This window comes from Bos taurus, chromosome 1, assembly GCF_002263795.3.
Source record: "Bos taurus isolate L1 Dominette 01449 registration number 42190680 breed Hereford chromosome 1, ARS-UCD2.0, whole genome shotgun sequence".
Classification (NCBI taxonomy): Eukaryota; Metazoa; Chordata; class Mammalia; order Artiodactyla; family Bovidae; genus Bos; species Bos taurus.
In genome coordinates this window covers 65778565-65806104 of record NC_037328.1, presented here as the reverse complement: position 1 = coordinate 65806104, position 27540 = coordinate 65778565, and the positions used below count along the sequence as shown (strand labels likewise).

At 35.0% G+C, this 27540-nt stretch overlaps 2 protein-coding genes across 10 annotated transcripts in view; one reads left to right on the top strand and one right to left on the bottom strand.

Annotated features, from left to right (window-relative positions):
• Window positions 1–6741, top strand: part of POLQ (DNA polymerase theta) — a 250619-nt gene extending 243878 nt beyond the window's left edge. Inside the window, exon 30 of the mRNA XM_059887918.1 lies at window positions 236–6741. Within this exon, the coding sequence (XP_059743901.1) occupies window positions 236–283 (48 nt within the window). The 3' untranslated portion in view covers window positions 284–6741. The remainder of the gene's footprint in view (window positions 1–235) is intronic.
• STXBP5L (syntaxin binding protein 5L) overlaps window positions 1–27540 on the bottom strand; it is a 327745-nt gene that overhangs the window by 129000 nt on the left and 171205 nt on the right. For all 9 annotated transcript variants that reach the window (XM_059885478.1, XM_059885476.1, XM_059885483.1 and 6 more), the window contains 6 exons: window positions 25051–25129; window positions 14507–14661; window positions 9829–9901; window positions 6687–6834; window positions 5493–5560; window positions 633–673 (listed from right to left, as the gene is read on the bottom strand). In XM_059885478.1, coding sequence (XP_059741461.1) covers window positions 633–673; window positions 5493–5560; window positions 6687–6834; window positions 9829–9901; window positions 14507–14661; window positions 25051–25129 — 564 coding nt within the window. The remainder of the gene's footprint in view (window positions 1–632; window positions 674–5492; window positions 5561–6686; window positions 6835–9828; window positions 9902–14506; window positions 14662–25050; window positions 25130–27540) is intronic.

Here is a 27540-nt window from a genome sequence, read left to right as displayed (position 1 = left end):
ATAAATCTCCCATTTCCAATATCAAACAGAACTTGGGTTGTACTACATTTAGAGTTCTTACCATATTGTTTGCCCTATAAATGTTCTGAAGGGTATGTTATGGGTATAGTCAAGTCTTAAATATTTTTGCACGTCCTTCAACGTTGAGCAGATTACTTTCTATCCTTAAATTATGTAATTCTCAAGATTTCAAAAGAAAATTTACATTTATCAAATTATTTCCTTTGATTCTCAGGCACTTGGTAGACAAGCAGCAAAGGAAAAAAAAAGACTAGTAGGATGAAAGCACTTTTCCAAGACCACAGCGTGAAGAAGTGAAGGAAATTCCTTGGGCAGAGTTACTCGGACATATGAATAATTAGGTACATTTTTTCAGTGTACCTTACCTCTTATAAATATAATAGGTTGCTAATAAAGAGTGATTTCAGTTCTTTCCTATATCATAGAAAAAAAGTAAAGTGGAAATAATACTTTAAACTGATTTAGTATTACAGGAAATGCATTTTGGTAACACAACCATATGTGTATGCTAAATATGTATCTAAAAAGTTAACTGTCCAAACTAAAAAGTGGTAAATGGCTATGAGTAAATACTAACCAAGTTTTTTTCTATAATAGAAGGAAAAACTTACTTGCAGATGCATCCCAAAACTTGATTGATCCATCTGCATGCCTAGATAAGAAATAAATTAGCATTAAGTATGGTCAATTAAAAATCATAATTGTTCAAACTGTATAAAAACTTGAATTACTATTAGTGACCCCATGGACTGTAGCCTGCCTCTGTCCATGGGATTCTCCAAGCAAGAATACTGGTGTGGATAGCCTATCCCTTCTCCAGGGAATCTTCTAGACCCACGGATCACATTCAGGTCTCCTGCATTGCATGTGGATTCTTTACCACTGAGCCACAGAGTACAGAATACTTCCCAATGCATTTCATGAGGTCAGGTGTATCCTGACACCAAAGCCAGGGAGAAGTATGGCAAGAAATTAAAATGACAGACCAATACCCCTTGAGCATAGATGTAAGAAAAAAAAAAAAAACCTGTCAACAAAATATTAGCAAATCTAATTTAAAAAGCATAAGGATAATATATCATAAAACTAAGTGTGGTTTATCCCAGAAATGCGATGCCAGTTAAACATTCTTAAAAATCAATCACCATATATATTTCTTTATACTGTCAGATTGAAAAAGGAAAACCATTATCATCTCAATAAACAAAGAAAAAGCACCTGAATTTAAAGTGATTCACCACCACTACAGTGTTACAGGATTCTGTTTTTGTCTATGTATTTACTTTTACCAGAGAGCTTTATATTTTCATATGCTTTCATTTTGTTGTCTAACGTTCATTCAACTCAAAGGACTCCCTTTAGCAATCCTTGTGAAGCAAGTGTACTGCTAATAAATGGTTTCAGTTCTTGTTTATCTTAGTGAAAGTGAAAGTTGCTCAGTCGTGTCTGACTCTTTGTGACCCCATAGACTATACAGTCCATGGAATTCTCCAGGCCAGAATACTGGAGTGGGTAGCCTTTCCCTTCTCCAAGGTAGCTTCCTGACCCAGGAATTGAACCAGGGTCTCCTGCATTGCAGGTAGATTCTTTACCAACTAAGCTATCAGGGAAGCCCTCTGTTTATCTTGGAAGGCCTTTATTTCTCCTTCATTTTTGAAGTACAGTTTCCCAGATACAGTGTTCATGGCTGTTTTTTCTTTTATTCTTAATGCACTTTAAATATATCATCCTACTCCCTTCTAGCCTATATATGTCTGCTGAGAAATCCAATGATAATCTCATGTAAGTTTTTGTACACATAATGAGTAGCTTTTCTGTTGCTGCTTTTAAGACTGTCTTTGTCAATTTGTTTATAATGTCTCAGTGTTGTCCACCTTGCGTTCATCCTCACTAGAGTATTCTGATACATATCCAATGAATATGGAAGTCCATTTACTTCCTCAGATTTGAGAAGTTTTTAGCCAACGGTTTTTCAAATAATTCCTCTGTCCCATTCTTTTAACTTTATCCCTCTCACTCAGTATTTCTTATTGTTTGTCTTCAAGTTTGCTGGTTCTTTCTTCTGATTAAATCTGCTATTGATCCCCTTCAGTAAAATCTTCAATTCAGTCATTATATTCTTTCACTTAAAACTTTATTTCTGGTTCTTTTAATAGTTTCTCTCTCTCTGTTAATATTTTAATTTCACTCATGCATCATTTTCATTATTTTGTTTAGATGTCTGCCTGTGTTCTCTGGTCATGCATTGAGTTTCTTTGAGACAGTTATTTTGAATTGTCATGTAATCACAGATATCAAATTCTTTAGGGTCAGTTTCTAGACATGTTTTTTGTTCCTTTGATTGGGCTGTGTTTGCCTATTTTTTTATGTGCCTTGTTATTTTATGTTGTGAATTTAGCATTTGAAAATACAGCCACTTGTTATCAACTGGCTTTATACAGGGGAAGACCTTCACCAAGCTCTTTGGGGTCTCTCAAAACTTCAGTAGGGATGCATCTTCTCTGGGATTGTGTGTATAATTTCTATACAAAACTATAGAGGTTTGCTGGTTTCTTTTTCAGGAGCTTGCACTCTCTTGCTCCATCTATTATGTCTGTAGTACTGCAAGTTTCTTGGCATTTCAACAAGCCACTGAGCTCTCTCTTGTTTTCTGTGGATACCCAGGCATCCAGATTCCATCAGTATTCTGACTGAGGGGAGATAAAAAATAGTCTCTTTGGAAGTCCCTTGAAAAGCAGGAACACTGGATACACAGGCTATTCCACAACCCTTCTTATTCATTAAGATTCCTCCTTGAACATGAGCTGTGCCAATTTGTGGGGGGAGCTGACACAGCTAAAATACAATGATTATTCTCACCCATTTCAGAGTGGCTGTTCCTGGCTTTGAGCTCCCCTGGGGTACTATGATTTTCTAACTGCTTTCTAGAGTTTTCATAAAGGGTTTTAGACCATATATTGTTGTTAAATCTGTATGTCTGTGGGAGAACAAGGTCTGGGGTTACTTATTTTGACTTCTTGCTGATGTCACTCTCCACTGACTCTTTTATGAAGTATTTTTCTGTCCTTTTTCTCTTAACCTGGTGATATTATTATATTTGAAGTGAGTGTATTGTTAATGGCATACAGTTTGGCTATATTTTTTAATCCACTCTGCCAATCAATGCATTTGAACTAATGTATTTAGACCATTTACATTTAAGCCTTAAAAGTTCAATATTTTTTTCTTTTGTTTTTTCCTCTTTTATTGTCACTGTTTTTTCACCTTCTTTCCTATGGGCTATTTGAATTATTTTAGTACATCAATTTTTATGAGTCAGTAATGTTTTGAGTATATCTATTAGCCCAGTTTAAAAAAAAAAAAAACAGGGTTGCATTAGGTACTGCACTGTATATTCATTTAACTTATCATAGTCTACTGATGTTATCATACTACCATTTTAAGGTAGGTAGGGGTGCTACTGGTAAAGAACCTGCCTGTGAAGGCAGGAGATGTAAGAGATGTAGGTTCGATCCCTGGGTTGGGAAGATCCCCTGGAGGAAGGCATGGCAACCTACTCCAGTATTCATGCCTGGAGAATCCCATGAACAGAGGAGCCTGGCAGGCTACAGTCCATAGGGTCACACACAGGTGGACATGACGGAAGCAACTTAGCACATAAAAACTTTTATCTTTCTTTATACCAATTTACCCTTGCCCATTTATAATTGCCTTAAATATATCCTCTGTACATATGCAGAACCACATCAAACAATGTAACCATAATATTTTCTTCAATCATCAAATATAATTTTAAAAACTCAAAAGCAAGAAAGCCTATTGTATTTGCCCAGATTTTTACTTACTGTGGGCTTCCTTCCTCATAATCCAAGGTTCCTTCATTTATCATTTGCTTTCTGTTTAGAGAACTTCCTTTTGGGATTCTTTTTGATAGGTCTGATACAGACAAATTCTTAGTTTCCTTCATCTTAGAATGTATCAATTTCTAATTTCTAGAAGATATTTTTGCTGGGTATAAGACTCTAAGTTTCCAGTTCTTTTCTTTCTGCACTTGAAAGATGCAGGTTTCCTCTGGTCTCCATGTTTTCTAGTGGGAAATCTGCCTTCATTCAAATTAATTTTGCCCTGTTGGTAAAAGTGTCATTTCTCTTTTGCTGTTTTAATGATTTTTTCCCCTTGTAATTTAGTTTTCAGTATTTTGACTATCATGTATCTTGTAGACTTCTTGTGACTCACCCACCTACTGCAATCTCTCGGTTCATGTCTCTTCCCAAATTTGAGAAGTTTTCATCATTATTTTCTTATGAACTGTTTCAGCCCTGTTCTTTTCTCCTTTCCCAGTGGACTTCCACTGACACAAAAAGAGGAGGGTATATGGCTCCTCATTACTGCTGGGCAGTGCTGGGGCTTCTGTCTCCCCATATGATCTCTGTCACCACAGGTGATGAGTTTCATTACCACTCAGCAGAGTTAAAAGTCCCAGCTCCCTACTCAGACTTATGCTCAGTCTCAGAGACTGAACTGGGGTAAGTTGAGGTACACTGTTGTGGCCTGATGAAGGTGGAAGTCCAGGCTCCCTATTCAATCTTAGATAAAATGGGTTGGGGTGGGGCCACAGTTTTTTCCTGTGGTGGTTAGCTGCAGTAAAAAGATTATTTTCTAAAAATCTTCTGTCTTGATAGGCCGCCCCTTTCCTCATCTTTTAGCTAGAGAGAACTAGCTTTTGTTGGGCCTTTCAGGTTTGTGCCCACTGGAAGTTCCAGGTTGCAAGCATTTTCAGTTCCAATTCTTGGATATATGAGACAAAAACAAAAGCCAGGAAACTCACCTCCATGTCATTCCTTGGGTCTTTGGGGCCTAGCCAGTGTGACTTCTCTTCATCTTTTTCAATCATATTATGTTTTTAAACACATAATATCCAAGGGGTTTAGTTGTACTTAGTGGGAAGAATAGGGAAAATTAAATCTATTCTCTATCCACAGAGTCCCTTATTATCTTTTAAATCTTATCTTGTGTGTTGCTATGTTTCTATTTTTATTCCTAATATTAGAGCATGAAGTAGACTGCTATCGGAAGTAATAAGATTTCTGGTGCTATAAGTTTTGAATAACCACCTAATGGGGATACAGAGCAGTGATTCCTAGATTTGGAAGGAGTCAAGAGATACTGATAAGGACCTTTCCAAGGCTAATAAGTCTATGAATTCTATAGAAATTCTTCACTAATTTTTCATGATTTTTCTATCTTTGACCTTCCTCTAGTCTTATAATCTATACTTATTTATTGTTGTATATCTATGTTTTTCAATGGTTTGACTCTTCTATAAAGGTTATAATCTTTGGACAGAAGCTGTGTCTTATATTTTTATTTAAACTGTCAGCATTACTAGAGCACAATTATGGAAAAGTGTGAATATTCAATGAAATATTTTTGATGATAAATTGATAAACTCATAAATCACAACCACTTACCCAGTAATAATGATTTCTGGATATGTTTGTGTGCCAAGGTTCCAAGCTCCTCCACTGATTGGCCACTCCTAAATAGATTACACAGGAAGAAATCATAAGCTTTAATTTTTTTAATTTAAATGACTTGGAAATTCAAAATAAAAATATTTTAAAAGAAGAGTAAAAGTTTCACTTAAAATAGCTGTTAAGTAATGAAGAATGAAATTTGTAGCTATCTTTTAATTCTTTCATTGAATAATTCCAAGTGCATAACTTAATATCCTTTAAAAACATAGATTTTAATAAATATTACCATTCATCTAAAAATGCAAAGAAGCATTTTTAACCATACAAATACAGTGTTGCTACATTTTCCATATAGTCTATGTACTCCCAAACTGTTGTGGTGCCATTTAATACAAAGCAGTATGTAAACTGTGTCCCCTGGAGTTGTCCATCTGAACAGTCCTCTGCAAATAACAAAATTATAATGGGGAGTCTATTAAAATTGTAGGCATTGCAAACCTGTAGTTAAATATAACAAAATGGAATTCTAGGAAGTTATTTAACAAATGACTTTTGATAATTATGTCTTAGTAACCACTGATTAATAATAACTAGAGAGATTTGACTTGAATTTCTTAAAACTATAGTCTTTCACCTAAAATAATCTAAAGTAACATCCTATTACTCAAACATATGTTAGTTTAAACATTCACTTAGTATAGGCTTCCCTGGTAGCTCAGTGGTAAAGAATTCGCCTGCAAGCCAGGAGCTGCATGAGACACGGGTTTGATCCCTGGGTCAGGAAGATCCCCTGGAGAAGGGAATGGCAACCCACTCCAGTATTCTTGCCTGGGGAATCCCCATAGACAGAGGCGCCTGGCAGGCTACAGTCCATAGGTTACAAAGAGTTGGACAAGACTGAAGTGACTCAGTACACACATACTAAATATACATGATAGGTAATTATATCTTAGTATATAATTATATACTTAATATATAAAAAATTTATATTATTGTAGACTTAAAGCTATGTAGCATTTAGATAATTTGGCTTTCAGAAATTGTCTTTTTTAGTGTACAAGCTTATGACTTGAAAAAAATTGAGTTCAAGTCATTTTCTGACGTTCCATAGGAAAAAAAAAATAAAAAGTATGATCATATGATATGGATATGAATACAGGAAAATATTTTTCTAATTGTTGCTTTTACCTTATTACTGTATCCTTGTTTTTTATGCTTGACTCCTGTAGAGTAGAGCACTAGAATCAAATCTGGTGGGCAGTCAGCAAAGTACGCTGTGCACGTAACTGGTGATTCATGAATGTCCATGGGATATGGATTTTCAAAGATTGGAAAGCTAATAGACAAAGATAATATATTAGTATCATTTTGTAATATAAAATTTGATATAAAAATGAAATAACTTTTATAAACAAATCCTAAAACCTTCTAAATATTGATTATACATTTCACATAATTTTTTAAGCAGTATAAACAATTATCACCTGAACAAGAATTCTCTTTAAAAAAATATATCTATAAAATGTACTATTAATACTGGTAGAATTTTACTTGAATAAACTCATTTTCTTTCTTGTAATTCCAAAATTCCACAGCAATATTACTTTCTAATATACATAAGCTAAATTATATTAAATTGAAAAGATGCAGAAAGTTGACTTAGTTTATTAAAATGTATCAACTAGGTACTTTATTTATGTATAGTTTTATCTATATGTTTATAACAGTATTAAAATATCAGTAAATTTTACATGCTTTCCAAGGCACATAATACATAGGTAGGTATTTTCATTTTGTACTTTTATAGGGAGTAATTGAAAGATGTGTGTACTATGTAGGTACATGTGTGATTATACATGTTTAAGGTCATTTCCTATGTAAATCAGAAAGCAAAGTGGGCATGCAGACATATGGGTGTAGTAAGTTTTATATCCTCAAGCCAATTACCATTTTAAAAAGGGATATCAGTATGGAACCAAATTAAGAACTCTTAGAGCCACAATATATTGTGTATTTCTTTTGTACTGAATATACCAGGCACTGTGGTAGATGGAATTGAGTTTATATATGCTGCATCTGTTCTCAGCCTGTGTGACTGTTACTTCTGATACAATGTGCTTTGGGATGGGGGGAGGACTATTAAAAATAATTTTCCCTATATTAAAGAAACTTAATCAGAAACTTGGTTCAAACTTCAGAGGAGTATGGTATGTGTGTCTATGTGTATGTTGACAGGGGTTCTCTCTTCCCTTCAATTTTAATGGTTTCCCAGTTAATAGTAGTAGTATATGGAAAATCATGTACAAAAGAGGTTAAGTTTAATAAATGGCAAGTAGGTTAAACTGATCTGAGATTCCCTGTTTTAGAGTAGAAATTATCAATATTTTTGATGTTGAAGAATTAGAAGTAAAATAAGTAGATCATCTTAAAGATCAGATCTACAACCTGGGATTTGATAACAGCAAGAGGTTACAATGATAGACTCCTGAGAAAGTGAACAATATCATGAAAATGCTTGGGGAAAATAACTTTGTCATATGGCCATAGCTTTCTTTAGCTATTTAAGAAAGAATAGCTGAAATATGTGATAAAATTTACATGTGAAGTGTAAATTGTTGTAGAAATGTAAATCCAAGAAACCAAGAAGAGGAAAAAAATGTTAAGTTCTAGTGCTTGCTTTCATGTAGAGGATTAAATGGAAAAGAAGGAAGGAATAAATTTATTTGGAAAGGAGGACAAAGCTACAACTTAACATTAAACATGGCTAAAGGATAACTATTTGGAGGGAAAGAGAACATGTTCAATTTTTGACACATTAAACTTCTTGTATTAGACAACAAAATGGGAAAGTCGCATAGATTTTAAAACCGAGTGCTGAAGAAGGCAAAATATTAGATAAGAACATGCAAACAAAATGTCAGTTCACATACTTACATAAAGTAAGTATGCTGAAAGCATAAGAATCAATGTATAAAAATAGTAATTTTATGTTATATTTTACCACAATAAAAAGTCTTAAAAACAGTAAATATATACTAAAGAATGTGAGTATTAAAGTATAGACAAGTGAGGTTAGAAAAGTGTATTTTAATAAAACCTATATTAGAACTTAAGAGAAAGAGGCATAAAGCCATACTTGGACACAAAATTTACTCAGTTTTATGTTGACAAATAAAGTAGCTAGGCAGAATGCAATTACGGTGATATTATGGACCGATTCTATTCCCTTTCAAAATATTGAAATATTATATGATGCAAATGATCACAAAAAAGAACTTTGGCTCTTACACTTACAAACTACATTGAAAGTAAAACTCAGATTGTACATCATTCAACAACAATTTATTAAGGACCTACTTCATGTGGAGACAAAGCTTGTTTTTCACGAGGCCTATAGTCTAGTAGGGAAACAATCTTTAAAATAATAACAAGTGAAAATTTTCATTGTGTCAAAGCTATGAAGGACAGGAACATGGGTCTAAGACAGCCCTTTAATAGGATATTTGACCAAATTATATAGATAACAAAAGATTTTCTTTACATGAGGAAATGATATCTGAGTTGAGATTCTTACAGATGTTAATAAGGAGAAAAAGGAATAGAAAATTATTCCATGCAGAAGAGGGAGAATGTACAAAAGCTCTGTAAATGTAAGGAACTAAAAAATGATCAGAGTATCTAGAACATAGGATGAGAGAAAATGAGCTTCATGCCTATCATCATTGATAATGACAATATGTACCAGGAAGACAGGGTTTATCAAAGTCAGGTCTACTTTTACTGTCCATGTAAAGTAGTGGGGAGTGCCACTCTAACAGCGATACTTTATATTTGTTTCCATTGCCCACAACATAATGAAAGAAAGAAAGTATAAAAAGGTATCTATCTTCTCTTCCTTCCAGATCCTGATCATCTATATTGTCTGCCACAGTAGTCCAATAATACTTTTATCACATGAATTTTCCTTTGAAAGGGTCAGCAGATGGCCAGACAGTACTTCTGCAAGATTTTATAACAATTGTTTTTGCTTAGGGAAATGGCAGAAATGAGATCCATTTTATGTGTCCTGAGTCCCCAAATGCCTCTTTCTAAACATTAGAGACTGCCTTTAAAATATCTTGCAAAATTTTCAGTGTCCCCTAAACTCTCCTGGTTTAGTTTTCATTATTGAACCAAATTATATTTATGTAATTCTAAAAAAACAATATTCCACATAAAGAATATTTACCACCTAAAGAATTCTAATGCCAAATTACCTATAATGTCCTCCTACATTTCAATTTCAATAAATAGAGTTTAGTTAGTGTTAATCTGTTCATGGACAACTTACTTGCTTTGAGTCAGATCAACTACAATGAGATCTTTCTCCAGGAGTACTGCAACAGCATAAGGTTCTTGAAATTCTACAAGTAGAAAAAAATGGAAAAGTTTTCATGTTTAACATTTTATAAAATGTTTATAAAATCACCACACTTGTGTTTCCTTTATCTCCTGTACAAATGTTATTTTAAATGATTTGAGAAGACCAAAATATAAGCCAAAGTAAGAAATAATAAAGAGCATATTAAAAAAAATATATGTTGTGTTTCTCAAACAATATTTAAGACCATTATAGAGAGCAAGGAAAAAATGAGAAGCTGCAGAACATAAAGTTAAATATATCTCAATAATCATGATAGTAGTAGATTATTTGAAGAGAGTGAGTCTGTCACCTCCATTTCACATTTATCTTAGCCTTCCACAACCTTCCATTCCAGATCTGATTTCATGCCTACAGAGAGATATGCTAAAGAAATAGTTTTGCTTCTCTAACATATGATACATACTCACCTCCCTATGAGAGCAACACTCCTTATACTAAAAAGATTACTTTCAATTCAATGTGATTTAACAGTGCTTAAAGACCACATACTATGTGGCCAAGTATATTTCAAAATAACAGAATCTGAGGATAGCCTAGGATTTTCAAGTTCTTAAAATTCAACCCTCCCTTTCTCCCTTTGGCTAGTTTAAGAGTTATTCCTAAACTCAACAAGCACTTGGCAGGAATTCTGGATTCAAGAGGACTCAAGTCTTGAACAGTAAAGTAAAATATATGATCTTCATAGCCCTTCTAGTCCTGAGAAGCTATAGAACCTGTTTGTATTTATTTTTTAAGCCACAGGCTATGAGAGAAAAACTAGGAAAAAAAAATCACACAAAAAAACCCAAACTTAGGAGTCTGCCTTTGTTTGGGTGAAAATTTATACAAAAGTATACAGTTCTTATATTATTTACTACTCAAACTTTTTTCAAACTGAGGCATTTCCCCCTTCACCTTTAGAGTTTTTTTAAGTTTGCAACATTATTTCAATACTCTTGGGGCTTGGGGTTTTGTTTATCAGCTTAAAGAATACCACTAGTTTCCTCTTTGTCTTCTCAACCCTCTCTAGGAAATTCACTGGTTGGGAAGCAATGGCTACAAAAATAAAATAGGTGAGACACTGGTATGAATGAGTAAAAGTCATAAATAAATTATTATTTTTATAGTAGTACACCTGTTGTAGATTATGGTTTATTTTCAAATAATAAAAACTGGTAGCAAAAATTTCACCTTTGTAGAAGTACTTGGTGTACTATGTGTGGTAACCACTGAATAAAAAGATTTCCCTTGAGTCAGTGTTAGCTTCAATTTGTGTCTATTTAACAGTTTGACCAGAGACAAATTAGTCAACTTTTTTGATTTTCAATTTCTTTATACATTGAAATGGCAAAATAATAACTACCTTAGACTTATAAAGATTAGATGTATATAAAGATATTTAATATGCATCTTTATATATTTAATGAGCTTCCGTGGTGGCTCAGATGGTAAAGAATCTACCTGCAATGCAGGAGACCAGTTTCGGTTCCTGGTCGGGAAGATCCCCTGGAGAAGGAAATGGCAACCCACTCTAGTACTCGTGCCTGGAGAATTCCACGGACAGAGGGGCATAGTGGGCTACAGCCATGGGGTTGCAGAGAGTCAGACACAACTGAGAGACTAACACTTTCACTTTCAAAGATGTTTAATGCAAAGCCTGGCTTATAGTAGGTACTCACTAGATGCCAACTGTATTACTTTCTTCATTAGATTGGTTGCTTTTGAACAGGCTCAGCCTTTTAACCCTAGCTCCCAACAAGAAAGTTGAAAAGTTTTATCATAATTACTACTTCTCTGAAGAGAAATGCATTATTTATGACATTTGCAGAAGACCAGATACAATTAAATATAGATGTGAAATAGAAAAATTCTGAGTATTATTGGTTAATTACTCTGGGCAAAGCCCTGTGAGGTAAGAGGATTAGGCATTTCTGTACTTTGAGAAATAGGTTGAATTGTCAGATGTCACAAATGATTCAGCAATATTAAAAACTGTTAATATATTTTGTTTAATATATCCTTAACATGTATCACTATGTGGCTATACAGAAGATTATAGTTCCATATTTGCTAATATGGAATCATAATTAAAATACTATATACTGTTAAGTGAAGAGTGTGAGAACAGAGTATGCTGTCATCTTACAAAAGAGATAATGTATATATACATAAATAAGCATATGCATACATTATTTGTGGGAGAACACATAAGAAACTTAGTAACAGTGGTTGCCTCTGAAAGGGCAATGAGAAAGTTTTCATTATATACTGTGGCATACTGTAGGGTTCTTTTCTGGCATTTTCATGTACTATTGCTTTAATCAGAAATAGTTAATAAAATACACTTATATTTTACTGAGTCCAGTGAAATTTCTCCTAGCTCCTAATACATAAAAAGTTCCATCCTCATTACCATTTCTCTGAAAAGCAAAGTAATATACATGGTTTGGCAGTAATTAGACTTGGTTACAGTACATTTATAATTTAACATTACTAGAAAGTGTCCTAACATCTCTACTGATGTGCAGAAATATATATATATATACATATAGTGTTTGTTCTTTGAAAACCATATATTTTCAGTTTCTATTGCTGGCATGCACACCTTCTTTATTGAAGAAGGCATTTTCCTAACCTAAGTTTTTGGTCCTCTGTTCTTTCTTTCTTTGTTCATTTATCATTCATTCTCATAACTTCAAAGAGCATCTATACTATTTATTTTTGAATCATCATAATAAAGACCTCCTCCCTCTCTTTTTTATGCTCTAAACAACTGTACTGACTCAAATTTATCTTTTTCTACTCCCAAGAACTGTTATTACTGCTTATAAAACCACTATTCCTAAAATGTTATCTTTGACTCATATCACTCCCTAATCCAACTGTTGACCAAATTCAATGGGTTTTCATTTTCCACTTATAAGCAGCAGATCAAGATGTCATAGCTTGATCATTTTAATGCATACTATCACAAAGCCTCCCCAGTTGGAATCCAAAGTTTTAGATTTCAAATCCAAAGTTTGAAGTCTCTCTCTTCAAACCCACACACTAAAACATTGCTTTCTTTCACTTGATATTTCCTCCAAATTCCTCTAGTTCCTTATTTCCAAATATCTACAAAAGGCTTTCAATCTTTTCTCTGAATTGATCCCACTCTAGCAAATTCACAATTTCTAAAACCTTTATTCAATATCATTTTCAAGGCCCAAGTCATTCTTCAAGCCCTACCTAGATCCTACATTTTCTATAAGCTTTGCATGAATATTTCATGCAATATTTCAGTCATCAAGTACCTGACTAAACTATAAATTAGCACATTATTTAAACTCTGACTCATAACTCTGCACTTAATTAAGGTGTAATATGTTTTAAGCTTAAGTCATAATTATCTTCCTTTTGTGGCCAGATGATCTGCAATTTGATATCAGAGATCGGTTTCATACTTCATCCATTTCCTCACCAAGTTCTTGTTATACTGAGGCCATAGAAGCATCCAATAAATATTTGTGGTTAATTAACAACACAGGTAATTTGTCTGCCACTGGCAACTCGGAATAAAGTGCCACATTGGTTTTTATTTCATATCACTTTATTCTAGGTTTTAAACATGAAACTCAGTAATTTAAAACAAATTAATACATTTATAATAAAACTCTTTATACAAGACGAGTCCCTCTGGCCTTCTAATAATCATGTGGAGTCAATATTATATTTTTTTCTACAAATGATAAATATGAAGTGATTTGTCCAAGGTCACATGGCTAGTAAGTGACAGAGATAATTCATAAACTCAAATATTCTGTCTCCAAGTACAATGTTCTTCCTCTACATCTATATTTTCCCTCCTGAAAATATAGTAATATATATGTGTGTGTGTATATATATATACATTTTTTTTAATCATAAACTCATTTCCCTTTTGCATTTCATCCATCTCAATTTTTAGATTTCATTAAGATATATTTTCATCATTAGATTCCATTATACAGTTTGCATGTAAGTTTAGACTAGATTTTATGTTTATAAAAAGTCTTTATATTTGGGATGATAAAAATACCTAAGCACCTCTCCTCTCAAAGACTAATTTTTCTCAAAATTGGAATAAATCACTAACCACACATCAGCAATCCCAGAGTAATCACAGGTGCTGCAGTTCCATCTGAAGCAAAGTCAGATGTGAAACAGATGCAGCACCGCCAGAGTTACAGATCACTGATATCAGGTAAGTGCTTTAACTTTGATTGGCACAGGAATGGGATGGGTGGAGCTGGTCCAGGAGAGGCTATTAGGAGACCTCAGTTTCTCCAAGTGATTTCACCCCGGACCCCGATCGGACCCTCCCAGCTCAGCTTCCACCATCCTTATCAAAGTTTAAAGCACTTACCTGATATTAGAACCTGAAACTCCAGCACTGTTGCACTACATTTGTCTTACTTCCAGTCTGTCAAGTAGGTACAGTTGCAGAGCCTGCTCCAGCACCTGTAGCTCACAGTGTTGTATCACAGTAGATGTCAGCTGCCAAAACTAAAAATATTTAAGCTTAATTTTGTTAGGAACTTATCATTTCAAAAATTATTTTCAACATCACTTCATTTTAGTTACTTACCATTTGGATAGGGTGTTTCACATAAAGTTAGAAATTCAACAATAGGATGATCCATTTCAAGCACTGTAATTGCTTTTCCATGCATGATAGTTAAACTTGGTCTTCTGCAAGCTTTGTCATAGGACAGTCCACCAGAAAATATTATGAATGGTTCACTACAAAGGAAAACAAATGAGACAGAGTTCTTTAGGATGACACAATGTCACAGGATAGGACTTGGTAGGGATTACAGACAATAACTGTCAGAGCAAAAGCCTTTTCTGCCCCAAAATATTTCACCCAACAAATTTACTATTCTATTTCCCTTTTACTTGATGTAGATTCTCACTGTTAAAATTATGAATGAATCAGTCTGAAGATGTTGAGGTGAGATGGGGAAAAGGCAGTGAGGATGGTCAGGGGAAAGGTGCTCACGGACTCAAAAGAACATCATTTATGGTTGGCTCCCGAACTCTAAATTACTACTATTAGAATGTTAGACAATATTAGTTTATCATATTAACCAGTAGGCATGTGGGGTCCCAAATCACTAAGAAATAGAAGCAAATTTCAATATAAAATGAAATGTGACAGTGGCAAGCCCAGAAGAGTGGAAGGCAACACGAAAAGTCTATATTAATGGTGTTTCTGTATAAAAGGGTTATAACAAGAAGACGGAGAAAACTACATGCAAGGGGAAAACAATTCACCAGAAAGAAATGTGATCTTCTCACTTTAACCTAGGGTAAGCCAATTTTATTTAGCTTGTAAAACTACCTTGGAACAAACTTTTTAATTTCTGTTAACTGCAAGTTACAGTTAGATAATGCTATACTAAGTCACTTCAGTTGTGTCCGACTCTGTGCGGCCCCATAGACGGCAGCCCAACAGGCTCTTCCGTCCCCGGGATTCTCCAGGCAAGAACACCGGAGTGGGTTGCCATTTCCTTCTCCAATGCATGAAAGTGAAAAGCGAAAGTGAAGTCGCTCAGTCGTGTCCGACTCTTAGCAACCCCATGGACTGCAACCTAACAGGCTCCTCCATCCATGGGATTCTCCAAGCAAGAGTACTGGAGTGGGGTGCCATTGCCTTCTCCGACAGTTAGATAATAGAGGGGAGCGAGCTCCGCCCATGGCAAAGGTCATGAGGAAGGATGCTTGGCATACGCAAAGGCGGGATCAAGCCTCAGGAGTCTCCCTGGAAATTCTCAAGCATCTACCCCCAAAACCAGAGTCTGCCTACTTTCTGCTTTGTGCTTTCACCTACACCTCAGACTTTAAGGAGGGCTGTCCCCCACTACCTCTCTCTGAAAAAAGTTAGCTTACAGCTCCAGTTAATAATTCCTAGGTGTGACAGTGTTTCAACCTACAAACTCCTTTGGAAATCCTCTAGCCTGCCTGAATAGGTTTTTCCGGCCACATGTGATTGCTCAGAGCCTCCCAACTATGAGAGGCACGTTCTAAACTGTCTAAATACAGATTCCTTTGAGCAGTTAAAAGATTGATTAGAAATTGTATTGGTGAAGGGTGTTTCACTTGTTGGGCCAATGTTTGCTGCTAAGTCTCCATATCCCTTACCTGCTGTGTCCCTGGCAGTGTATTGATTACTATAATTGGTGTAAATAGTAGCTTTAACGTTTGTAACCTGGGACCCTTGAATTATTTCTTTTTCTTGTTGTAGCCCACCACACCTTTGCTGTATAGGAATGCAACTTTATCTAATGCTTTTGGAGGGTGGCGCTTGACTTATCACCTTTAGAGACAATAAGTTTTCTGAAGAAAGGGTCTTAAAATGTTAACAGGCCTCCGGGCCATAAGATGATGCAAATCATCTAAACTTTTGCATATGATAAGTTTGCAGGAAGAAAGCCTGGCTTACTGCATGACTCTACCCCCTTCCCCATTATCCTCTATGCATAACTTAAGGTATAAAAACTACTTTGGAAAATAAAGTGCGGGCCTTGTTCACCGAAAGTTGGTCTCCCCATGTCATTCTTTCTCTCACCTCCTGGCTGAATTATTCAGCCTCTTTTCTCCACTGAATTTCCTCACTGAGCTATCCTTATTCTATTACTCTTTATATCCTTAATTAAAGTTTAATTAAGCAGATGTTTCCTGATCCTCGCCGACGCCGTCCCCGCTTCGAATTCCCTGGATCCACCGGGGCTGGACCCCGGCAGGAGCTAAGATGATCATAAAATATTATAGCTGTCATAAAGTTATTAAATATTTTCATAACTTTTCATTTTTCTATTCTTAAATATCTGTATCTCCAGCATATGTATATAAAAGAAAATGTGTGTTGCTATGAAGCATTTTTCAATAAGACCAGACTGAAAATATTCTCCAAAAAATTTTTCAAGGAACTAGACACTTTTATTGTACCAAATTCCTTGAGAATATATGCTTCACTAAATAATTCACTTCTATCCATCTGCTAAACTGAAGAATCTACTTGTTTCTAGAACTCACTGTATAAGAATCCCTGTTCTTTTCCATATTGTATTATATATAGTACCACACATTATCAAAGGGACATTTGCTAATCTTATGCTGACTATATAATAACCAAAAAGTTGTTTAAATAGTTTTCATCACAAAAACAAGACCCCTGCATATGTTGTCTACAAGAGACCCACCTCAAAACAGGGGACACATACAGACTGAAAGTGAAGGGCTGGAAAAAGATTTTCCATGCAAATAGGGACCAAAAGAAAGCAGGAGTAGCAATACTCATATCAGATAAAATAGACTTTAAAACAAAGGCTGTGAAAAGAGACAAAGACGGTCACTACATAATTATCAAAGGATCAATCCAAGAAGAAGATACAACAATTATAAATATATATGACCCAACATAGGAGCACCGCAATATGTAAGACATATGCTAACAAATATGAAAGGAGAAATTAACAATAACACAATAATAGTGGGAGACTTTAATACCCCACTCACACCTATGGCTAGATCAACTAAACAGAAAATTAACAAGGAAACACAAACTTTAAACAATACAATAGACCAGTTAGACCTAATTGATATCTATAAGACATTTCATCCCAAAACAATGAATTTCACCTTTTTCTCAAGCGCACACGGAATCTTTTCCAGGATACATCACATCCTGGGCCATAAATCTAGCCTTGGTAAATTCAAAAAAATTGAAATCATTCCAAGCATCTTTTCTGACCACAATGCAGTAAGATTAGATGTCAATTACAGGAGAAAAACTATTAAAAATTCCAACATATGGAGGCTGAACAACACACTGCTGAATAACCAACAAATCACAGAAGAAATCAAAAAAGAAAAAATTGCATAGAAATGAATGAAAATGAAAACACAACAACGCAAAACCTGTGGGACACTGTAAAAGCCGTCCTAAGGGGAAAGTTCATAGCAATACAGGCATACCTCAAGAAACAAGAAAAAAGTCAAATAAATAACCTAACTCTACACCTAAAGCAACTAGAAAAGGAAGAAATAAAGAACCCCAGGGATAGCTGAAGGAAAGAAATCTTAAAAATTAGGGCAGAAATAAATGCAAAAGAAACAAAAGAGACCATAGCAAAAATCAACAAAGCCAAAAGCTGGTTCTTTGAAAGGATAAATAAAATTGACAAACCATTAGCCAGACTCATCAAGAAATAAAGGGAGAAAAATCAAATCAATAAAATTAGAAATGAAAATGGAGAGATCACAACAGACAACACAGAAATACAAAGGATCATAAGAGACTACTATCAGCAATTATATGCCAATAAAATGGACAACATGGAAGAAATAAATGGACAAATTCTTAGAAAAGTACAACTTTCCAAAACTGGACCAGGAAGAAATAGGAAATCTTAACAGACCTATCACAAGCTTGGAAATTGAAACTGTAATCAGAAATATTCCAGCAAACAAAAGCCCAGGCTTTTTGATGGCTTCACAGCTGAATTCTACCAAAAATTTAGAGAAGAGCTGACACCTGTCCTACTCAAACTCTTCCAGAAAATTGCAGAGGAAGGTAAACTTCCAAACTCATTCTATGAGGCCACCATCACCCTAATACCAAAACCTGACAAAGATGCCACAAAAAAAGAAAACTACAGGCCAATACCACTGATGAACACAGATGCAAAAATCCTTAACAAAATTCTAGCAATCAGAATCCAACAACACATTAAAAAGATCATACACCATGACCAAGTGGACTTTATCCCAGGGATGCAAAGATTCTTCAATATCCGCAAATCAATCAATGTAACACACCACATTAACAAGTTGAAAAATAAAAACCATATGATTATCTCAATAGATGCAGAGAAAGCCTTTGACAAAATTCAACATCCATTTATGATAAAAACTCTCCAGAAAGCAGGAATAGAAGGAACATATCTCAACATAATAAAAACCATATATGACAAACCCACAGCAAACATTATCCTCAATGGTGAAAAATTGAAAGCCTTTCCTCTAAAGTCAGGAACAAGACAAGGGTGCCCAGTTTCACCATTACTATTCAAAATAGTTTTGGAAGTTTTGGCCACAGCAATCAGAGCAGAAAAAGAAATAAAAGGAATCTAAATTGGAAAAGAAGAAGTAAAACTCTCACTGTTTGCAAATGACATGATCCTCTACATAGAAAACCCTAAAGACTCCACCATAAAATTATTAGAACTAATCAATGAATATAGTAAAGTTGCAGCATATAAAATCAACACACAGAAATCCCTTGCATTCCTATACACTAATAATGAGAAAATAGAGAAATTAAGGAAACAATTCCATTCACCATTGCAACAAAAAGAATAAAATACTTAGGAATATATCTACCTAAAGAAACTAAAGACCTATATATAGAAAACTATAAAACACTGGTGAAAGAAATCAAAGAGGACACTAATGGAGAAATATACCATGTTCATGGATTGGAAGAATCAATATAGTGAAAATGAGTATACTACCCAAAGCAATTTACAGATTCAATGCAATCCCTATCAAGCTACCAACAGTATTCTTCACAGAGCTAGAACAAATAATTTCACAATTTGTATGGAAATACAAAAAGCCTCGAATAGCCAAAGCTATCTTGAGAAAGAAGAATGGAACTGGAGGAATCAACCTGCCTGACTTCAGGCTCTACTACAAAGCCACAGTCATCAAGACAGTATGGTACTGGCACAAAGACAGAAATATAGATCAATGGAACAAAATAGAAAGCCCAGAGATGGACACCTTATCTTTGACAAAGGAGGCAAGAATATACGATGGATTAAAGACAATCTCTTTAACAAGTGGTGCTGGGAAAATTGGTCAACCACTTGTAAAAGAATGAAACTAGAACACTTTCTAACACCATACACAAAACTAAACTCCAAATGGATTAAAGATCTAAACGTAAGACCAGAAACTATAAAACTCTTAGAGGAGAACATAGGCAAAACACTCTCCAACATACATCACAGCAGGATCCTCTATGACCCACCTCCCAGAATATTGGAAATAAAAGCAAAAATAAACAAATGGGACCTAATTAAATTTAAAAGCTTCTGCACAACAAAGGAAACTATAAGCAAGGTGAAAAGACAGCCTTCAGAATGGGAGAAAATAATAGCAAATGAAGCAACTGACAACTAATCTGAAAAATATACAAGCAACTCCTACAGCTCAATTCCAGAAAAATAAACCACCCAATCAAAAAATGGGCCAAAGAACTAAATAGACATTTCTCCAAAGAAGACATACAGATGGCTAACAAACACATGAAAAGATGCTCAACATCACTCATTATCAGAGAAATGCAAATCAAAACCACAATCAGGTACCATTTCACGCCAGTCAGAATGGCTGCGATCCAAAAGTCTACAAGCAATAAATGCTGGAGAGGGTGTGGAGAAAAGGGAACCCTCTTACACTGTTGGTGGGAATGCAAACTAGTACAGCCACTATGGAGAACAGTGTGGAGATTCCTTAAAAAACTGGAAATAGAACTGCCTTATGATCCAGCAATCCCACTGCTAGGCATACACACTGAGGAAACCAGAATTGAAAGAGACACGTGTACCCCAATGTTCATCACAGCACTGTTTATAATAGCCAGGACATGGAAGCAACCTAGATGTCCATCAGCAGATGAATGGATAAGAAAGCTGTGGTACATATACACAATGGAGTATTACTCAGCCATTAAAGAATACATTTGAATCAGTTCTAATGAGGTGGATGAAACTGGAGCCTATTATACAGAGTGAAGTAAGCCAGAAAGAAAAACACCAATACAGTATACTAACGCATATATATGGAATTTAGAAAGATGGTAACAATAACCCTGTATACAAGACAGCAAAAGAGACACTGATGTATAGAACAGTCTTTTGGACTCTGTGGGAGAGGGAGAGGGTGGGATGATTTGGGAGAATGGCATTGAAACATGTATAATATCATGTATGAAACGAGTCGCCAGTCCAGGTTTGATGCACAATACTGGATGCTTGGGGCTCGTGCACTGGGACAACCCAGAGGGATGGTATGGGGAGGGAGGAGGGTTCAGGATGGGGAACCATGTATACCTGTGGTGGATTCATTTTGATATATGGCAAAACCAATACAATATTGTAAAGTTAAAAAATAAAAAAAATAAAAAGTTTTCATCAAAACTTACATATAAAATGCCTTCAGTAATTTTTATTTAGAGTTTTGTCAGTATTTTCACACAAATAATTGAGTTGTAAACTAAATATGGGAAAATGCTCTAATTTACTTTCCTTGAGTCTTTGTATCATTATGTTGAGGAAAAGAAGCTAGGATCAAAAGTTATATATTATGTAACTACACTTACATGACAGCTCAAAAAGGCAAAACTATAGTGACAAAGTACAGATCACTGGTTTCCAGAGGTTAAGAGTGGGGAAAGGTGTAATTGTTAAGGGACTGCAAAGATAATTTGGTGCATGTGGAAATTTTCTGTATTCTTAATGTGGTGGCAATTTCAAGAACCTATACATTTGTGAAGAAAGCCAAGGGCTGAAGAATTGATGCTTTTGAACTGTGGTGTTGGGGAAGACTCTTGAGAGTCCCTTGGACTGCAAGGAGGTCCAACTAGTCCAATCTAAAGGAGATCAGTCCTGGGTGTTCTTTGGAAGGAATGATGCTAAAGCTGAAACTCCAGTACTTTGGCCACCTCATGCGAAGAGTTGACTCATTGGAAAAGACTCTGATGTTGGGAGGGATTGGGGGCAAGAGGAGAAGGGGACGACAGAGGATGAGATGGCTGGATGGCATCACTGACTCGATGGACATGAGTCTGAGTGAACTCCAGGTGTTGGTGATGGACAGGGAGGCCTGGCGTGCTGCGATTCATGGGGTCGCAGAGTCGAACACAACTGAGCGACTGAACTGTCTGAACTGATACATTTGCTTAAAAAAATCCACAGAACTGTACACCAAGAATATAATTTATAAAATAGATAATACAATAAAAAGCATTGAGATTTTGTCTCAATGAAGGCAAAAGGATTAAATGATAAATTGTGTAATATAACAAATGTGTAACATCTGTTGAGTATTTATGATATTCCAGGTATTTTGTGAAGAACTCCACATGCATTATTGTATTTAATCCTTGAGATATACCAATCAGAGAACTACTACTATTATCCTCATTTAATAGATGGGTATACTAAAGCTTGGAGAATTTAACCACACATGAAGTCTATCTGTAGGTGGCCACAAAAGGAAGGGATTAAAAAACTAGCAGAGAGTAATTTTTATTAATGACAGATAACCTGATAATGCTAGTGACAGGAGGTAAAGAGATCATTATTTGCTTTTTTTAAAAGGATAAAATTATTAAGCTGAGGCCACTGTGACTGGAGTTGTAGCAAGCAAATTTGTGACTAGGGACCAATGATTCCTAAGCAAGTTTGTGAATGGCTAGTCCAAGATGATATTAAACAGAAAACATATGCTTTACATCTGTTATCTGTGCAGACCTTTAAGAGGCCCAGCTGCTATAGCACACATGGTAAAGGAAAGTGAAGTCACTCAGTCACGTCTGACTCTTTGTGACCCCATGGAGCCTACCAGGCTCCTCCACCCATGGGATTTTCCAGGCAAGAGTACTGGAGTGGGTTGCCATTTCCTTCCCCAGGGGATATTCCTGACCCAGGGATCAAACCCAGATCTCCCACATTGCAGGCAGACACTTTACCATCTGAGCTACCAGGGAAGCCCTGCACACAAAGGTAAGGCTCTTACAAAGTTCCTGCTCCTGCTAAAGCCATCCCATTTTCTTTACTTCACAAAGTATCTGCTATGTACAAGAAGGAGCAGAAATAGATTTATTTCCACTTCCAGACTATAGCCCACTTTGCTGTGGACTCAACTTCAGTGCTCCTCTATTTTTGTAGTCTCTGTGTTCTGAGCTGTGGATCTACTTCTTCTAATATAGTTGTAAATCACAACAAACTGTATAACAACAGTGTTCTACAGTGCACAGTAAGTGGCCTGACAGTAATTATATATTACGAATCATAATTATTTCACATTAGAAATCTGAATTATTTCTACACAAACTTCAACTACCAATAACTAGAACAAATCAATTTGGAATCATAGGAAAATATTAACAGTGTGAAAAAACATGGCTTTGATGATGATAACAACTGCTTTTTAAGAAATCCACTGTGGGCCTCTCATCAAATTTATGATGTTACAAACATCATGATGAGATAGGTACTGTTGATGCGAAAATTAAATTTTTAAAAAGTTAATTTTCAAGTTCACACAGCTGTTTTACTCCAACGATCTTAATCATTATGTTAAACTGTCTTGCCTTGAATTCCTGATTTCTGAATTACCTTTTCTTTATGTTTATCCTTTTCTCCCTTCATCTGGAACCATCCTATCCTCCATCCCTTAAAATCCCATCTCAGGCATCACCTTTCCTAAAAAGAATTTCAGTAATTTCTTCCTTCACTGTTCTCCTCCGTACTCCCTTTAGGCAGGGTTAGGTGCCCTTGAAGTGCAACACTGTGTAACAACGGATGTAAATAATATTGAGCCTGAAGACTCAAGCAAAGTTAAAGTCATAAACACTGTTTTAAGAAGGAAAGAATATATGTAAAATATTTTCATCCACAATGATTAAATTTTAAATGTTTTAATAGTTTAGTTACAATAGTAATAAAACTGTGGTTATTTTTACTAGTTATGCTTAGTAACATTAGGCTAGGCTAAAGAGGTTTTGATCCATCTATCACACTTTGAGAATAGCTGCTATAAGCAAATATTATATGTACCTGTGATGACAGGAAAATATTCTAGTGTGAGCATTTAAGTAATATAAAGTAGAGTTGTCCAATTTAGACTTAAAACTAAGGTCTACACAAGATTTGTAATTACGGTAATTCTGGATGGGAATATTGCCATTAATAATTACTTTAAGTATAAAGAACATTGCCAATGTATTGGATGGACAGGGAGGCATGGCGTGCTGCGATTCATGGGGTCGCAAAGAGTCGGACACGACTGAGCGACTGATCTGATCTATAGATAAAAGATAAATTTTATTAAATATTATTTTTAATTTTCTATACTTTAAAATTTAGTATCTTAAAATTTATATTATACCAATGTACATAAATGTTTATATTCCCAACTAACTTTAATCTTTCCAAATTCAAAATGTAAGATCTTATGACCAACCTAGATAGCATATTGAAAAGCAGAGACATTACTTTGCCAACAAAGGTCCGTCTAGTCAAGGCTATGGTTTTTCCTGTGGTCATGTATGGATGTGAGGGTTGGACTGTGAAGAAGGCTGAGCGCTGAAGAATTGATGCTTTTGACCTGTGGTGTTGGAGAAGACTCTTGAGAGTCCCTTGGACTGCAAGGAGATCCAACCAGTCCATTCTGAAGGAGGTCAGCCCTGGGATTTCTTTGGAAGGAATGATGCTAAAGCTGAAACTCCAGTACTTTGGCCACCTCATGCAAAGAGTTGACTCATTGGAAAAGACTCTGATGCTGGGAGGGATTGGGGGCAGGAGGAGAAGAGGACGACAGAGGATGAGATGGCTGGATGGCATCGCTGACTCGATGGACGTGAGTCTCAGTGAACACCGGGAGTTGGTGAGGGACAGGGAGGCCTGGCGTGCTGTGATTCATGGGGTCGCAAAGAGTCGGACACGACTGAGCGACTGATCTGATCTGATCTTAAAGTACTGAGACATATATTTAATTCATATATAATACTAATAGATAAATAGCTTTTGCTGTTTAATGATGCTAAATGATTGCTACTTGCAACTGCATGGCCCAAAAGCCCTACATTGTTAAAATTAATGTATATAATACTTATGTGAATATTCATATAAATCTTTAAATAATTAAGAGTTACTATTTATAATAATATTGACATCATATACATACCCATTGAATAATAAATTATCAAGGAAAATTGCTGTTAATGTTAATATAATTATGTAAAACTCAACAATATATAAACATTAAAGGATATCTGTATTTCTTGTCACTCTTTCTTACACATTTTTCCATAACCCCCCAAGTAAAAATGCATACCTGTTTCTACAAGTCTTGTATTCTACTTTAAGAATTGGTTTGCAAGATTCAGGTTTTCTTCCTTCTCTTTGACTTTTTCCTAAAGAAAGAAAAGGATTTTATTAAATATGAATTAAATTCTACTTATCCATGAGAATTTTTTAAAGGAATTTTTTAAGTAATTATGTATTTTTCATAATCAGATAGACATGTTTCTATGCATTATAACATTCTTGTTAAATTTATAAATGGTTTATTGAGCCCTAACAATTGACTGTTATATAATCAAGTTATTTGTAAACATATTTTTATTGCTTCACATTCTTCATGTATAAATCTAGTATAAGGTTATTTTAATTACATAAGTTTCATGATAACAGCAGAATTGAAGACACACACATATATACTTATCTGCATAATGAAATGTATTATGAAATAATACTAGGCTTTAAAAATTTCACCTATGAAACAAGAAAACCCTTTCATATGCAGAAAGACTTGTCACTTAAAACTTATGATACACTATGAAAATCATTGCATTTTAATCAAATTCATTTAAAGGAAAGTCCATTAGACAATGAACACAGGCGATATATTTCAAGATTTTTAAAAATTTTAATGATGAACTCTATTTACATAAAACAAAAATAATAGTTTCTTATCAGGGAAAGATTATGTTCAGATTCCATAAGAGTTTGAATAAAACATCAAGAAGAGTTGAAAATGGAAATAAGTATGTCATAGGTAGAAGTAAGCTTTATCTTTATAGTTATAATTTTACTCATTAATCTGTTTTTTAAGATGACACCTTTTATTTTAATAAATATTCTTACACTGCCAGAGCTATTTGTAGACAAAGAAACCTATCATGTAGAGAGATGTTTACAAGCATGTAAGTTAAAATTTCATCACAGTTTCAGAATGGCAAAGACAAATCCAACTTGGAAGTCAGGACAGTTTTATCCAATTTGTTTAATGGCTATCTGCGTACAGTATACCTTATCTGCTCCATGGCATGTTTTTTGAAATTCCCTTCTTTTTCTTTTACCTTATGTCAACTGAAGAAGCAACCCAATAATAAATATTGACCAATATCATTTATACTGTAAAAAAAGAATTAGAAGTATGTATATTATATATGAAAAAGAATTGTTGACACTAAATATAGATCATTACAAAGGGACAACTTTGGCTCAGGGGCTCATTCTGTACAGTGGTCTTAGAGCTAGTCAGGGATTACTATGTTTTGATAATGAATGGAATTAGAGAATTAAAGGAAGTAACAGACTTAGCAAAGAAGCCCATTATTCTCAGTTGATATTTTTTCTACCCAGTGCTTCTTTGCTGCTGCTCCTGCTGCTAAGTCACTTCAGTCGTGTCCGACTCTGTGCGACCCCATAGATGGCAGCCCGCCAGGCTCCCCCGTCCCTGGGATTCTCCAGGCAAGAACACTGGAGTGGGTTGCCATTTCCTTCTCCAATGCATGAAAGTGAAAAGTCAAAGTAAAGTCGCTCAGTCGTGTTCGACTCTTAGCGACGTCATGGACTACAGCCTACCAGGCTCCTCCGTCCATGGGATTTTCCAGGCAAGAGTACTGGAGTGCTTCTCTAGTCATTGCCAAACCATTAGTTGACCAAAACAGCATTTTTGCAATTGTGTGTGTGTGTGTATATATATATATATACACATATACATATATTGGTGTTATATATATATAACACCAATTACTCTTTTTCAATCAGTGAACATCAGTACCATGCACTGATTTTAGTAGAAAAGAATCATTGTTTAATTAACTAATGTTTTATTTCAATTTCCAACTCTGATTTATTTGAAGGTGAAAGCTTTCTGCTTTGATTATGTTTACTGCCTGTTAGTAACTGAAATATGCTTAAATGTCATATTGTATAAAACAACATTGTCAATAACTGTGTTTATTGCTATTGCTTATTTTCACAGTATTGTAGTAAGTGGGAGGGTACAGAGAAATAACTACCAAGAAGCTTAAAATTTACTAAACAAAAAAATTTTGAAAATGATAATGAAAATAAATATGAGGTACCATAAATGATTGATAGACATGAAGTACTTTAGGAGTGGAGAATAAAACTGTGGTTTCCTTTTGTAACAGAAGATTTTGTAGAACTTTACAGAAGACTTCCTAGATACTAAACTAAGAACTAAAAGACAGAAGTTGGCTAGAAGAGTATAAGAAAAGACATGAAGGCAGAATGTTGAGGGAATATGCCCAGTATGATGAGAGAATAATGCATAAGCCAAACTGGGCAGATTAAAATATTAATGTAGAAGAAGAGAGGAAGGAATGCTGATGAGGTACAAAAGAGCCATATAATGGCAATCTATAAGACATATTTGCCGTGTAGACAAGGGAGAGCCACTGGAAACTTCCAAGTTGAGAAATAAGATGTGCAAAGCAATGGCTCAGAAGTATTAATATGGGTTTATTTAATAAAGACATTTTGAGGATGTAAGATACTGATGATGGAAAAC